The sequence below is a fragment of the Pithys albifrons genome, chromosome 11 (genome assembly GCF_047495875.1).
Source record: "Pithys albifrons albifrons isolate INPA30051 chromosome 11, PitAlb_v1, whole genome shotgun sequence".
NCBI classification, from domain to species: Eukaryota; Metazoa; Chordata; class Aves; order Passeriformes; family Thamnophilidae; genus Pithys; species Pithys albifrons.
The window spans coordinates 2,163,619-2,179,256 of NC_092468.1; the positions used below are offsets into that span (position 1 = coordinate 2,163,619).

At 53.0% G+C, this 15,638-nt stretch overlaps 1 protein-coding gene across 1 annotated transcript in view; it reads left to right on the forward strand.

The window, feature by feature from the left end:
- Window positions 1-15,638, forward strand: part of EPHB1 (EPH receptor B1) — an 84,131-nt gene that overhangs the window by 39,929 nt on the left and 28,564 nt on the right. Inside the window, exons 4-5 of the mRNA XM_071565999.1 lie at window positions 10,833-10,988; window positions 13,571-13,906. Coding sequence (XP_071422100.1) covers window positions 10,833-10,988; window positions 13,571-13,906 — 492 coding nt within the window. The remainder of the gene's footprint in view (window positions 1-10,832; window positions 10,989-13,570; window positions 13,907-15,638) is intronic.

Consider the following 15,638-nt stretch of genomic DNA (forward strand, 5'->3'; position numbering starts at 1 on the left):
GTGGTGGCACCGACACGGGCAGTGCCAAAGTGTTCACACCATTTGCAGAAGGTCCCTTCCTGGCCTGGGGACTTCCTTCCCTGGCTCCCCACTGCAGCATGAGGGTGAGCTGGTGCAGGAATCATGGAATGGTTTGGCAGGAAGGGATTTTCAAAGGTCACCCCTGTGGTTGGTGGTGTGTGTCTTCTCTCCTCTCTGCAGGTGGGTAGGAAGGCAACTTTCTTCCAAAGAAGAGTAATTATGGCTCATTTTATTGTAAATATTCATAGGGAAACTCTCTCAATTACTTTTCTAATTAATTCTGTGCATGGGACTCTTGGGGTGGATGAGGGATGTGGTAGAGCAGTTGTGCCTTGGTTGGGATGTCCTCTCATGGCAAATCCATCCTCCCATGGCCAATCCATCCCTGGGCATAGTGCTTAAAGCAGTGAGCCAAACTGCAGCTCCCCAAGGCTCATCTTCACCAGGATGGAAGTGTCCTGCTCCAACCACCCCTCCAGTGCCATGGCACAGGCACAAGGAAGCTGTGTGTCCATGTGTCCGTGTGTCTGTGTGTCCATGTGTCCATGTGTCCGTGTGTCCATGTGTGCATGTGTCCGTGTGTCCATGTGTCCATGTGTCCATGTGTCCATGTGTCCGTGTGTGCATGTGTCCGTGTGTCCATGTGTCCATGTGTCCGTGTGTCCGTGTGTCCGTGTGTCTGTGTGTGCATGTGTCTGCGTGTCCGTGTGTCTGTGTGTCCGTATGTCCATGTATCCATGTGTCCGTGTGTGCATGTGTCCGTGTGTCCGTGTGTCCGTGTGTGCATGTGTCCATGTGTCCGTGTGTGCATGTGTCCATGTGTCCGTGTGTGCATGTGTCCATGTGTGCATGTGTCTGTGTGTCCATGTGTCCGTGTGTCCGTGTGTCCGTGTGTCCGTGTGTGCATGTGTCTGTGTGTCCATGTGTTCATGTGTCCGTGTGTCCGTGTGTCCACGTGTCCGTGTGTCCGTGTGTCCGTGTGTCCATGTGTCCGTGTGTCCATGTGTCCATGTGTCCATGTGTCCGTGTGTGCATGTGTCTGTGTGTCCATGTGTCCGTGTGTCCGTGTGTCCGTGTGTCCGTGTGTGCATGTGTCCGTGTGTCCATGTGTGCATGTGTCCGTGTGTGCATGTGTCCGTGTGTCCATGTGTCCGTGTGTCCGTGTGTCCATGTGTCTGTGTGTCCGTGTGTCCGTGTGTCCATGTGTCAGTGTGTCCATGTGTCCATGTGTCCGTGTGTGCATGTGTCCATGTGTCCGTGTGTCCGTGTGTCCATGTGTCCGTGTGTCCATGTGTCCGTGTGTCCATGTGTCCGTGTGTGCATGTGTGCATGTGTCCGTGTGTCCGTGTGTGCATGTGTCCGTGTGTCTGTGTGTGCATGTGTCCGTGTGTCCGTGTGTGCATGTGTCCATGTGTCTGTGTGTCCATGTGTCCATGTGTCTGTGTGTCCATGTGTCCATGTGTCCGTGTGTCCGTGTGTCCGTGTGTCCGTGTGTCCATGTGTCCGTGTGTCCATGTGTGCATGTGTCCGTGTGTCCATGTGTGCATGTGTCCATGTGTCTGTGTGTCCATGTGTCCGTGTGTCCATGTGTCCGTGTGTCCATGTGTCCATGTGTCTGTGTGTCCGTGTGTGCATGTGTCCGTGTGTCTGTGTGTGCATGTGTCCATGTGTCCATGTGTCCGTGTGTCCATGTGTCCATGTGTCCATGTGTCCATGTGTCCGTGTGTCCATGTGTGCATGTGTCCGTGTGTCCATGTGTCCATGTGTCCGTGTGTCCGTGTGTCCGTGTGTCCGTGTGTCCATGTGTCTGTGTGTGCGTGTGTCTGTGTGTCCGTGTGTCCGTGTGTGCATGTGTCCGTGTGTCCGTGTGTCCATGTGTCCGTGTGTCCATGTGTGCATGTGTCCGTGTGTCCGTGTGTGCATGTGTCCGTGTGTCCATGTGTCCGTGTGTCCGTGTGTCCGTGTGTCCATGTGTCCGTGTGTCCATGTGTCCGTGTGTCCGTGTGTCCGTGTGTCCGTGTGTGCGTGTGTCCGTGTGTCCATGTGTGCATGTGTCCGTGTGTCCATGTGTGCATGTGTCCATGTGTCCGTGTGTCCGTGTGTCCGTGTGTCCGTGTGTGCATGTGTCCGTGTGTCCATGTGTGCATGTGTCCATGTGTCCGTGTGTCCGTGTGTCCGTGTGTCCGTGTGTGCATGTGTCCGTGTGTCCATGTGTCCGTGTGTGCATGTGTCCATGTGTCCGTGTGTCCGTGTGTGCATGTGTCCGTGTGTCCATGTGTGCATGTGTCCGTGTGTCCATGTGTCCGTGTGTCCGTGTGTCCGTGTGTCCGTGTGTCCGTGTGTGCATGTGTCTGTGTGTCCATGTGTCCATGTGTCCATGTGTCCGTGTGTGCATGTGTCCGTGTGTCCATGTGTCCATGTGTCCGTATGTGCATGTGTCCGTGTGTCCATGTGTCCATGTGTCCATGTGTCCTTGTGTCCGTGTGTCCATGTGTCTGTGTGTCCCTGTGTCCGTGTGTCCATGTGTCCATGTGTCCATGCCCGTGCCAGCATCCCTGCACTGGCAGCACCAGCCAGGCCCTGTGGCTGAAGCTCTCCCGCAGCCCCATCCTGGGGTGACTCATCCCTCACCGTGTCAGCACTAACGAGGAAACACTTCAGACATAATTAATAAGCACTTGATGTTCTCTAGATTGAGGGGACACTGCGTGGCGTGAGCTGGTGAAGGAGGAAGAGGTGCTTAATTAGTTCCTGTTAGGAACAGGAGATGTTTGCTTCCCAGCCAGGAGGGGACTGGGCTCAGCAAGCCCAGTGCCACCCTGATTTCCCAGGAAGAGGAGCTGGAATTACGGAGGGACAGCAGTGGTTCCCAAAATCACTGGTTTCAAGGGACAGATTTTCAGGGGCATTCTGACTGACCCCAGCCCCTGCCAGCACCTCTGTGCCCAGGGCAGGAACTGCCCCCTGAGCTCCTCCATGACTGTCTGTGCCGGCTCGTTTCCCTGCTCATTAGGTGGCTCAATAGCTCAGCCAGCCTTGAGGAGTGAACATCATGTGATGGGGTTAGTGCTACATGGAAGTATCGGCTCTTCCGTGTGGCTTCCAGCCCGTGTCTATCGACTCTGGAGTCTCACACTGCTGCAGTTCATCTCTCACTCCATGGAGCCCCATGCCTGGGCTGAGGGGAGAGCATCTCTAGGACATTTCCTGGCCTGAATGAATACCCCAGTTGTTTGCTCCAAACTCATTGGGTGTCTCACCACCTTCACAGGGAAGAATTTCTTCCCCCTGTCCCTGCCCTCTGGCAGTGGGAAGCCATTCCCCCTTGTCCTGTCACTCCAGGACCTTGTCCTAAGTCCCTTTCCAGCTCTCTTGGTGCCCCTTTAGGCATTGGAACCTCCTGCTGGCAGAGGGACAAGCCTGTGACAGGCTGCAGCTGCTAAATCTGTTTTTAAAAAAGAATATAAGGAGGTTAAATAGCCTCGAATCATTGCTGGGAACTTCATTCCCCTTTCATTTGTTGACTCAGAATAATGAGCTCGGGCAGCGTTAGGATGGTGAGGAGCAGCCGGTGCCTGTTACTGCCGTGGCCACATGTCTGCTGGAAACCTCCCTGCACGTGTGTGGGAATTGTCTGGAGTTTGATCAAATTATTTGGTTTGGTCACTGGAAGTGGGTGCTCAGAGAGGTGGTGCTGGTCTTATCCTTCCCTGCAGCACCTCCCTCCTCTTCTCCATAGCAGTGCTTTAATTCCCAGCAGGGAATTGCTGAAAGACCAGGGAGAAAGGGAGATGGGCTGGGGGCTCTCCGTGAGCTGTGCCACGTGCCCACCAGCCGCATTTCACCTCTGATTCCATGTGCAAAGTGCTGGAGCAGAAGGTTGGGAATTGCAGTTTTGATGGTTTATGGAAAGGAAGGGAAGCTTTGGTGGGTGTGGGACTGGGCAGCCTCAGTCTGGAGCCCAAAGTGGAAACTAAAGCAGAGCAAAACCCAAGTGGCAGAACAGTGATTTGCAAAGGTGACCTCGGGAAGTGTGCTGGTTTTTCCCCCTGTGGCTGTTTTGGAGACCAAAGCGAGTTCCCTGCTCCGTGCTGAGCTGGCAGCCCATGGCACTGTCTGCCCAGGGCGTGCCTGCTCTTCCCTTTGCATGGATCTAGGACAGATTTTCTCTGCAGAGCTTCAAAATCCCCCCAGCTATGAAAAACAGAGAAAGGGAAGCTGAGTGGTGATTAACTGGACCTGTTGGGAAGCTGTGAGCAGCAGGGCACATGGGAGTCCAAACCTGCTGCTTCCACGCCCTGCTCTAGGCATTTACTCCTTGTTTAGGGCCATGATTCTCCTTGAACAGTTCATTTTGAAGCTCTTCTGCATCCAGAGACCCTTAAATTTCCCAAGGCTGGCATCCTGGAGGAAAAACACTGCATCTGGGTGAGCATCAGCTGTGTTTTGCTTCTGTTGAAGCACACAGGGCTTGGTTGTGAGCACCTCGTTCCACCCCAGGGGAGCAGATCCCTGATTGATGAAGGATGGGATTTTTGGGAGGGATGAACAGAGAGGCACCCAACCCTGTTGTCTCTAATCTGCCTTGCACAGCTCCCTACCCCACAAGCACCTTTGAAATCCTACCCTGCTTCAATTCACTTCTCATCCTTGAGAAGAAAAACAGGTAAAAAAAAATCCCTGAGAAGGGTAACACCACACTGAATTTTACTTTGCTCCATGAATAAACCATGGCAGGCTGGCTCAGAAGCCGCTGACTTTAATTTCCATGTGTCCCAGGGCGGATCTAAGCCCATTCCTCCAGAGGTGGACGGCTGGTTTAATTAACCAGCTGCATCACGTGGAGCTGGGGCTGCATTCCTCGGTGCAACGGGAGGGATGGAGCCCGTGGCACACAGGATTCCAGCCCAGGTGCTGGGAAGCTCATGTTTATCTCATGAGTTCCTGCCTGGAGAGTGCTGAAAGAAGGGAACACAGCAGGGTGGGTGCTGTTTGTAATTCAGACGGCCCCAAGGCAGGACCATCTCTGGGTGACCCAAAAATTGTGTGTTTGGCTTCAAAAATGGTGAAGTTTGCTCCAAAATGAGGTTTTATCCTGCCCTGGGACAAGACTCTGCTGGGATGTCCTGTCCCCAAGGTGCTGTGGTTTTTGGCATGGCTTGGGGACACATGCTCATCTCCCTGGGAGTGTGAGGATACTCTAGGGCTGGGAATGCTTGGACTTCCCTGTTTCTCCATTTGGGTTGCTCTCCTTGCCCTACAAGAACTGGGTGTTGGGATTTGGTGGCTGATGGGGTGTTTCAGGGCTGGATCTGATCTCCTTCTCCTTTCTTAGTGTGGTCAGGAAGGCTGGATGCAGGTACCCTCCCACTCCTCCTCCCTGGAGTGTGGTCTTGCTCTCAATACAGGAACCTCTGTGGGTTAATTTGTGGATTCCTCATGGAGGGTGGCAGTGCCAGGGCTGAGGCACTCCAGAGGAACACTTGGCTTGATTTAAAAGGGAATCAGATCATTAAAAAGTAGAAGTGTGGGGGGAAAAACCTCTCAAAACAACCCTCCAGCCCCTTCCCCAGCAGAGATGCAGGAGGGCAGACATGACAGGAGAGTGTCACGTAGGGATGCAATTAAACCTCTGGCAACAGGCACCCACTCCCTGCTTGGATGTTTGCAGGGAGGATAACGAGGGACATGAAAGTGGGATGGGGAGGCAGCACCCTCATGGCCCTTTGAAGATGGGGAAATGACAACACCCTCCCCGGTGTGTGGGTGACAACCTGCCTGATTCTGTTGGTTTTCTTCCCAAACTGCAGCCACGTCCCGATGTCATCATCATATCAAAGGCATTGAAACCCAAACGCATTGCAGCCTGAGGTGTCCCCCCTCCACTGGCACTGCCTGGAAAGGCGAGCAGGAGCCCTGGAAAGCCATGCTGGGAGCCCTGGAAAGCCATGCTGGCTGCCCAAGTGCCTGCCCCTGTAATCACAGCATCCTTGGAATGACAGTTTTCTGTAGCACACAATTCTGTGTGGGTGTTGATTTGCCTGGGTGGTGTCTCTCAGCTAAAGGGCTCTGGGAGGGTGTCCTGGCTGGTGGCAGTGGGATGGCAAGGAGAGCTTTTTAAAACACCATTAATGGGACTAATCAACTTCAAGGCTAAAAAACTGATGGGTTTTTTCTTATTTTTTTCAGTGTATTTAAAGATATGTTTTGCATTGCTGGTGTCTGCAAAACTCACAAGGCATTTCTAGCAAGCATCTCTTCTCTTTTTGGGGAAGGTTTCATCAAAAAATTGTGAGCTTCATGCAGAAAGTGTTGGATTTAGGAGCCAGGTTTTTTGCTTAATGATAAAGTCTTGTTTGCAGAAAGGGTGAGCCTTCAATCTTTTTCCAGCAGGATGTACATGCAATGAGCTGCAGTTTCTCGTTTTTTCCTGGCCCGTGCTGTCCTCAAACCTCCCAGGGGTGGGGTGCTGGTGGGTGCTTCCACATCCCTTTTTGGAGCAAGGCTGGATCACCCAGGCTCTTCAGTGTCTTTGCATGTGGCAGTTCTTTTCACACCTCAAGCTTTGCTTGGGAGCTCCATCTCGTGCAGTGCTGCTGCTTCTAACCCAGCTTTTTATCACCTGCAGTGCCAGAGTGCCACAGGTGTGCTTGCACATGCTGGGTTTGCCCTGGAAAGGCACTGGACCCAAAAGGGAACCCAAAACAAGTGTGAATTTGGGAATACCTGGGAAATGGGGTCAGTTCTGCCCCAGCAGGGACATGCAGGGCAAGGGAATGATGAGATGTTTCTGCCTGGGTTTGCTGTGAGTGGAGGAGCACAGTGGGGTGCCAGTGAGGATGGAAGCAGGAGGTGGGCTCCCTGAATCACTGCTGGATCTGTAAGGCTTTGCAGAAGCTCCTATTCTAAAACCCAAGAAGGAAAAATGCCACTCTGCCTCCCCAGGGAGCCTTAGAACAAGTTAATGTAGAGGAGATGTCTCCTTTCTCTCTTCCTTTCTTCTTTTTTCCCCTCTTTTGACTAGAGCTTCCCTGAGAGAGTAATTAAAAAGTACAAGTTCCAGGTGCTAACTGGGAGGATTTAGTTTGAGGAATGAAATGCTTGGATACCCCCACACCCTTTCTACAGAGGCTGTGACAGTGTCTTGCCTCGGGCAGGAGCAGGGATGGATGAGCAGAGAGATCCCACTTGTCTCCAGCTCTTTCTGGGACTCCTGGAATATAAGTGTGCAGGATACAGGAGAGTTTTAAGCAGTGAAATCCTTGCAGTGCCTTGGCTGCTTCAATAATCCATCCTGCCTGTGTGAGCTGGAGCGTGGAGGGAGGTGGTGGGGGGGACACAGGTCTGTGGTGCCTTCCCTGGCTGTTTGCCTTGTGTGAGACATGTCCACATCCCTGCTTCGAGCCTGGGAGGGGCAGGGAGGAAGGTTCAGCTCTGGCTGGGAGCCCCCAGCTGTATCCAGCCCTGTAGCCAGATCGTCACAATCATCCCTCGGACACGAGGGCAACTTGCATCAATTTTTTCCCCCGTGCAAACATCCAGTGATGACATCTTGCAGCAAGATGCTCCCTCCCACCCCAAAACTTGTCAGCCCTGGAAAAGAGATCCTGTTGGTAAATCCTTCCTGGGATGCACGGCATTCCCAGTGTGCAGGCAGGATGATGGATCAACGGGCAGCGTTGGGCTGGGGGGGTTTAAGTGCCAAGCATCCAGCCCTGCTGAGCAGCACGTGCCTCAGCATTTCCAAACACACCTCTGGTGCTTAAACACAAGGAAATGGATAGTTAAGCACATCATTAATCTTATCCAGCCCACATAATCAACAATCAATTAATTCTCCTCTTGGTTGAAGAGATGCAGGTTGTGCCACAGCCTGGGCACCGGCAGAAGGAGCCCCTTCCTGCTGGGAAAGCTGAGGCAGAGCTTCATCCTGCACTGGTCTGAGACACTGTCATGGATACAGACCTTGCCAGCTGTGGGAAAGTCTTGGAGCAGCCCTTAAATGAGGACAAACGTTGCCCTGGCCATTAGTGGGGTGATTTATTGCACCCCTCTGGGCTCGAGCCCTCCATCCGAGCCCTGCACTTGACTGTGAGTTTCCCATCTGAAGGATTATGGATCCTGCCGTGGCATTGCAGGGCCTTGGGGGGTTCTGCCTCATTTTAGGCATGAGGTTCATGGTTCAGCTCCCCCAGAAAGAGGGAGACATAGGCAGCAGCAAGAGGGGAGGGCTGCAGCCTCTGCAGCTTTAGGAGGAAGGAGAAGGCATCAGCCTCCCCCCAAACTGTGGGAGGCTTTAGGCAGGCAAAGCATAATTACAGGAGAGAAAAGCTAATTGGTAATAATAGCAATTAAGAGCCACGTGCCTGCAGATTACAGGAATTTGTGGATAAGTGAAGTGTTAACAGAAATCTGTGGACACTGGGTTGCAGGGTACTAAGTTCAGGTATTTTGACAAAGCATCACTTGAATTAATTGTAATTAGATATTAACAAACCTCTTCAACTAACCCACCAACTTGCCACTAAGCTTAAAACTGAGGTGTGTTCATAGAGCTGTGACCCTTCCATCTCCTCCCTTCCAGTCCCATCCTCTTCCATTAAAATACAGGTGGCTCTTCCCTGGTACTCCCATCCTTCCTGTCCTACTCCTCTAAAAAGCCTGGCACATTTCAGGCATGTTTCTGACACATCTTTCAGCTCCAGAGCCTGCAAGTCCCTGTTGCAGGTCTTACAGATACTCGTGCTTCCTGGTGAGAGCACAAGACCCCTGGGACATGGTGGGGAGCTGCTGATGGGAAGGGAGGGGTGAAGAACTGGAGATCCACCTGAAAGCCTCAGTGTCCACTCATGGGTGTGTCTCCTGCCCCATGTGTCTGGTGTTATCTGTGCTTCCTCATGCTGTTGTGGGACATGGGGCTGTGTGTGTGCATCAGGGAAGGGTCTGCATCCCACTGCCTTCTGCTCTGGCATCCTAAAGGTCCCCCTCAAGCCCTCCTGTGCACTGAATGGTGACCCCACGTGTCCCACTGTCTGCCTACGTGAGGTGGTGGGTTCTGGCCTAAATGCTTCCCTAAGATGCCATATGTGTGAGGTGGCTGTGGCAGGATGTGATGTGGAGGACTCCTCAGTCTTCCTGTGGTGGGGAGGAAGAAGGGATAGTGGGAGATGGTGGCTGGTCCCTCTGGGGTGCCATGTCCCCACTCAGCTCTTAGGGCCACTGGAAAGAAACAGTTCATTGCAGCCAGTTATGTGCTTTAGGCTGCGGGGGCAGAAAATCTCCTGAATAATAAAATCGTAAAATATTATTTTGATTTATTCCTTTTTATCATCTATTAATATCTGTAAAGGCTGTGTGAGCAGGAGGCCTTCATGAGTTTTGAATGACAGGTTAAAGGGCTCCAATAAAGATTAGATGGTCCACTATCTCCCAAGGAAATTGCATCAAAGTGGTTACTCCTGCTTGCTCCTATTAATTTCCTCCTCGTGGCTGCTAGGAGATGCCTCATATCCTGATGCAGCAGACAGGGGCTAAGAGGCACTTTCCATTATCTCAATCATCACCATGTTTATGAGGCACAGGGGGTGTTTCTGTGCCGAGCTGTGCCGTGGGGGTGGTGGCATCACAGCGGCACAACCGGGAGCCACAGGGAGCTGGGACCACCCTGGGGTGAGGCCAGGAACAGTCTCCTCTGAGCAGGTGCTGGACCTGATTCCTTGGATGTATGTTCCAAAATACAGTCATTCTCTTCTGCAGCCTTTGGATTTTGTTACACGTCAAGGATGGATGAGCATGCATCCATCAGTGCCTGGTTGGTGCGGAGCAGCGGGGTGGGGCGGAGATGAGCGGCCCATCGTTGTCACTCCCTCCTCGCCCTCGAACCGCAGAGCAGTGAGACGGTTGATTAATGAAACCTCCCCCCGCTGCTGATTAAACCCTCCCTGTAACTGGAGCATCTTCTCCTTCATGAATTAGTTGCTGTTTCCTGCTTGAATGAACTCGGAGTCCGGGAGGGTTCTCAGCTCCAGCCCTGGGCTGTGGGGATGAACGGGATGCACCCACAAGACACTCATGGGAGTCACAGCAACTTTCTAATTAAATATTCAAATTTTGCATGCAAAAAGAGGTGTGAGGCCTGAGCCATGCTGTTGGGGTGGCAGAAATCCAAGGGTCCTTGGGGAAAACTGTTCTGCCCCTACGTGCCCATGCCTTTGTGGATGATGTCTGGAAAGGGGGTCCTGCATCCCCTACTATCCTCCTGCCTGGATACAGGTGGTGGGGAGCAAAGGAGAGGCTGCAGTCCCCTTGCTCTGCCTGGTTAAATATGGCTGCCGTGTGATTTTAGACTTTCTCTGGTGGCTCTAGGAATAATTCATAGCCAGCATGGAAAATCCTGGCCATCCTTGCTTCACAGGAAGGTGCTACCCCATTTAGCTCTGATAGAGGTGTGACGCTCTCTTCCTCTTCCTCTTTCTTTCCCTCTTCCTCCCCCTCCCCCTCCCCGTCTCTCTCTGCTTCCCCTCCCCTCCCTGCCCCTCCCTTCCCTTCTCCCTTCTCCCTTGTCCCCTCTCCCTTCTCCCTTCTCCCTTGTCCCCTCTCCCTTCTCCCCTCTCCCTTCTCCTCCCTTCTTCTCCCTTCTTTTCCCTTCTTTTCCCTTCTTCTCCCTTCTTCTCCCTTCTCCCCATCCCATTCCCAGGAGAGGACCTGCTTCCCCCTGCATCCTGGGCTGGTTCAGCATCCCCAGGACAGGACCTGCTTCCCCCTGCATCCCAGGATGGTTCAGCACCCAACCTGTCTCCTCTCTCTTTCAGCCTGCCCAGTGGGGACGTTCAAGGCCAGCCAGGGTTCGGGGGTGTGTGTCCCATGCCCCCCCAACAGCCGCTCCACCGCCGAGGCCTCCGCGGTCTGCACGTGTCGCAACGGCTACTACCGGGCAGACTTCGACCCTCCGGCGGCTGCCTGCACCAGTGAGTACCCGGGGGAGGGTGCTGGGGAAAGCTCCCAATCCAGGAGCCCTTTGTCTGATTTTCTCCCCCCATCCTGGGAGCGCCTGGCACCCAGCACTGCGTGATGGGACAGCCCTGCATCCGCCTCGCTGGCAGCTGCTGGAATTTATACATCACCCTGGCAGTGGTGGTGATGGCAGGGAGATAGTCCCCAGGATAAATTAGAATTTAAAGTTATCTGCTCTGCCTGTCTTGTTCATAGCCTTGCAGATGGAGTATTTTTTAATAGGGGGAAAGAGTGCCTTAAGCATTGGTATTCAGCGATGCATCGCTGCTCGGCTCTCTGCCCGAGCTGCCTGGCATGGCAGCAGTGTCCTCAAGCCTGTCTTTGGGTGGGAAAAGTGCCCAGGAGAGAGGAGAGAGCTGCTGTGCTCCTCAGCCCACTGGGAGTGTGGGTCTTGGCCTCCATTTCCCCCAGAGATGCTCCAGGCCCCTGAATCAGCCCATCAGGGAACTTTAGCACAAGGATGCTCTGGACCCTCAGTGCTGGGAATGCCTAAAGGAAATGGGAGACAAGGAAAAAGGATTTGTGTGTTCTGCTGGATCACCTGAGCTGTCAGACAGTCAGCAGGTCGCTCAGCTGTGGATAATCTATAGATCTTTATTATGCCTCGTTACATAACTGATTTACAGTAGTGCTGCGCTATAGGAATCCACTAAAAAAAGTCTCTGCTGATTTTTATTTCTTCTCCTCAACGCTTAATGTTACAGTGTTCTAATTTGAGGTGCCAGCTGTTCACCCACAAAGTTTCTCTATGTCAGAAGAGGAAATAACACCCTGCAGCTGCAGGCACTGCCCTGGACTGGAGCCCTTCCAAGGCTGATGTCTGCAAGGGTGGTTCCTGCCCCAAGCCCCTGTGCAGGAGGGAAGGGGCTGCAAGTAAAGGAGGAGGGATATCAGGAAGACAGGGAGAAAAGATATTTTTTGCCTTTTTTCTTGAGAAGATATTATCTGCTTAAGGTATGAAGAGAGGGTTTGGATTAAGGTTCCTGAGACAGGTTGCAGATTTTTTGGGGTAACTCACTATTATTGATCCTATTGAGCCTTTGTGAGCCCTCCAGTCTTGTTTCCCTGGGGACTCAAGGTCTTACCCCCTGCTCCTGCCACTGCCACATCCTCTATCACCCTCCTTTGACATCTTCACAATGGGGGAGCCCCACAGTGGAACATCTTTGGTGCCTTAAGTCCATGAAAGCCCTTTCCAGGGAGGATGCCGCACTGATGAGTGCTCCATGACAGACACATTTACTCCTAAAGAGGAAAATAATTAACAAGAATGTAATTCTATTAATTTCTTTTTAAGGCTGTCATTTCTCTAGGCATTTTAACAAACTCTTCTGTCTGCACCATGCCTGGCAGCAGCTCAGAGAGGCTCCCGAAGTGCTTCCATGCAGGACGATCTCTCCATCCCACCATTCATGTCACCTCCATGCTGACGAAGCTGCCTCTGCCTAGCCCGTCCCTGGCCACTAACAGGGCTGATTTATCCACAGCCACTAATGATGTTCCCTGGCACACACACGTGGAGGCTCCCCTGGGATGAGTTTCCCCAAGACAGAGCGTGCTTTGCTCTCTTAACCTTTTGTCGCAGGTCAAGTCCTCCATCATTTTTATTGCTCCCTGTTTCATGGCAAAGTCCTTTTTCTTCCTTGGAAGTGCAGCCCTGAGCCCAGCCAGCATGAAGAATTCATTGCTTTCCTTATTTAATGAAACCCAGCAGCCAGATTTTGTGGTTTTGGCTGCAGAGCCATCCTGGCTGACCCCAAATCCTTCCCCAGACCCATGCAGACATATGTTTGTGCCTCAATGATGCTCTCCCGCCTGGATTCCTCCTGAATCGCTCCCTATGGACTCCAGCCCTGATCCAGCAGCACTTGCAGTTGTAGCTGCGTTCAATTCCCGTTCTCCGAAGCGTTTGTGATGGCTCCCGGAGGGTTGGATCAATGCAATTTTCTTCTCTTGTCCAACATCGGAGCTGCTCGCAAACCATTGAGCGGTGCCGGAGCTCCTCCATGCTGTTAAATTCCTGGGCTCCCAGCTCAAGATATCGAACCCTGCATAACCACTTTCCATTTCTGACTCTCTCTTCCCCTGCTGCTCCTCTTGTTTGCCGTGGTTCTGGCCAAGTGGTGTTTCTCTTGCTGGGATAATCTGTTTGAGGTGCTTCTCCAATGAGCATTGGATCTATCTCAGCATCTCCCGGTGGAATTAAAGTGGGTCTGTCTTCACAGGTGGATCTGTGTGTGCTTCATGTGGATGTTTTTTTGGATAGTAAGGGGGTTTGTGGTGTGGGAGTCCTCATATCCATCTGGCAAGCCTCTTTCTGTGGCCAACAGTGCAGGTGGTTGATGTTGCCAGTGGGGAGGGTCTGACCCTGAATCGAGCAAAGCCATGGGCACCATATCCCTCCTAAGGGAGGAGGTGACTGACAGTGCAGCAGATGGAGCCATGGGGTGTCCTTCTCCATGCTGGAGCCCACGGGGGAGGGCTGAGCATCATGTTTTGGGCAAGGACCTGTCTCAACCTCTCTCCTTTCCCACAGGTGTCCCATCCGGCCCCCGCAACGTCATCTCCATTGTCAATGAGACATCCATCATCCTGGAGTGGCACCCGCCGCGGGAGACGGGCGGGCGGGACGACGTCACCTACAACATCGTCTGCAAGAAGTGCCGCTCGGACCGACGCGCCTGCTCCCGCTGCGACGACAACGTGGACTTCGTGCCGCGGCAGCTGGGGCTCACCGACACCCGCGTCTTCATCAGCAACCTGTGGGCACACACGCCCTACACCTTCGAGATCCAGGCTGTCAATGGGGTCTCCAACAAGAGCCCCTTCCCACAGCAGCACGTCTCTGTCAACATCACCACCAACCAGGCCGGTGAGTCCCACGGTGATGCTGTGCCAGGGGTTCAGCTGTACCCTCTGCCAGGTGCAAGCTCTGTGTCAAATGAACCTCCTGGTCAACAGGAAAAGCTCCCAGGGTATGAGTGGTATGTGGTGGCTCTGGTAAACCTGCCCCCAAGCCCTGGGTGGGGAGGAGGGACAGGAAAAGAGGAAGGAAGAGGGCTGGGGAGGTGGAGGGGCTGCCTGTGCCCTGGACAGGGTGAGAGCTGCTTGTGGGAGGGATATCTGATACCTGCTTTTTATTGCTTGGGGGTGGAATGGCATTTCCCTTTTCCGCTTTTTCCCAGGTGGGAGCAAGGAGATGTGATGAATCCAGCCTTGAAATGCAGCCTGGCTGCATTAAAGCATAGAGGGAGCAGCATCCCAGGGCTGACTTCAGGCTCTGTCTCCCTCTCCCAGAATTTTCCATTTGTCCCCTTTTCCAGGCTCCTCTGCCCCTTTCCCTCCCTCTTCCTGATGAGGAATCAGGAACTGGACAGGCAGCTCTGGGCCGAGCTGGGATGCCAGTGGCGTGGGTGTGCAGATGGCAAGGCAGGAGCTGGTCCCAGGCTGCACTGAGTAGCACAGGGAGCAGAGGGGATGGAAACCCATCTGCTCTGGGCAGGGAAAGGGAATGATAATTCCTGCTTTATGCTGAGCATGTAATGCAGGGAGCCTTCCCCATCCTGCTCCCTTGGGAGCGTGTGGCAGACAAACCTGGTGTAAATATTTCAGTCTCCTGCCTCCAGGGAATACAGATCTACACTCGTGCCTGGCTGGCATCACTGTCTGCTGAGCCATGAGCAGTCAAACCTGCCTCTTGTTTTCAGGCCTCTTTTGTCTGGGGTGGGGTTTTTGGGGTGTTTCTTACCTTCCTGTGACCCCAGGGATCTGGGAACAGCCAGGTCACTCCGTCTGTCTGCCTGTACCCCAGTGCTCCCTGTTTGTCCTGCAAAGGCTGAGTATTAATGGGGAAATGGTGGACTGTGGAGTGACCTGATGGAAAGGCAGCAGGAGTGTCAAGGGCAGAATCGGTGCTCTCCCCCTACAATCCCTTTGGCTTTGCAGTGGATTTTCCCAACCATTTTGCCAGCCCAATCCACAGGAATGGGAATTAACAAAACAGCAGTTTGTTTCATTTCAACCCACGAGCATCTTCCCAGAGTGAATGTGGAGAGATTGAAAAAAAAAAAAACAGGATTAAATATTCTAGTTTGACAAAGGTGGTGCTGAACTATCAACATCTCCCATTGGGGCCACATGGAATGAGGCTCCTGACACCCCCAGATTCCCTCGTGGCATGATCTGTACCCCAAGCTGGTTGTGCCTGCTCAGCTCTTCCTTGGATCCACACAGGGGAGGCATTTCCCCTGCCTGCACTCTGGGCATGGTGAGGAGGAGGGCAGAGAGGGCTAGATGGGGAACTGAGTGTGTGAGCAGGACATGCCAGCACCTCTTTGGGTGTGGAGAGACTTGGATACCTGTCTTGGAAGCTTTTGGTAGGATCAAGTGCAAGATCAGGGCAGTGTTGACTGGCTCTGACCCTTTTTTGTATAACTGGGAGGGCAAAAAGCCTTTGGAAAAGTGGCTCCTGGCTAATTTAGTGGCTCAGTGTCCTTAAGGAGGAGGCCAGTGTTGCTGCTGCTGGGGATGCTCAACTCCAGTGATTCTTTGAGGGTGCTCTGCTCCAGGGATGCCTGGCTCCGGGATACTTGGCTCAGGGGATG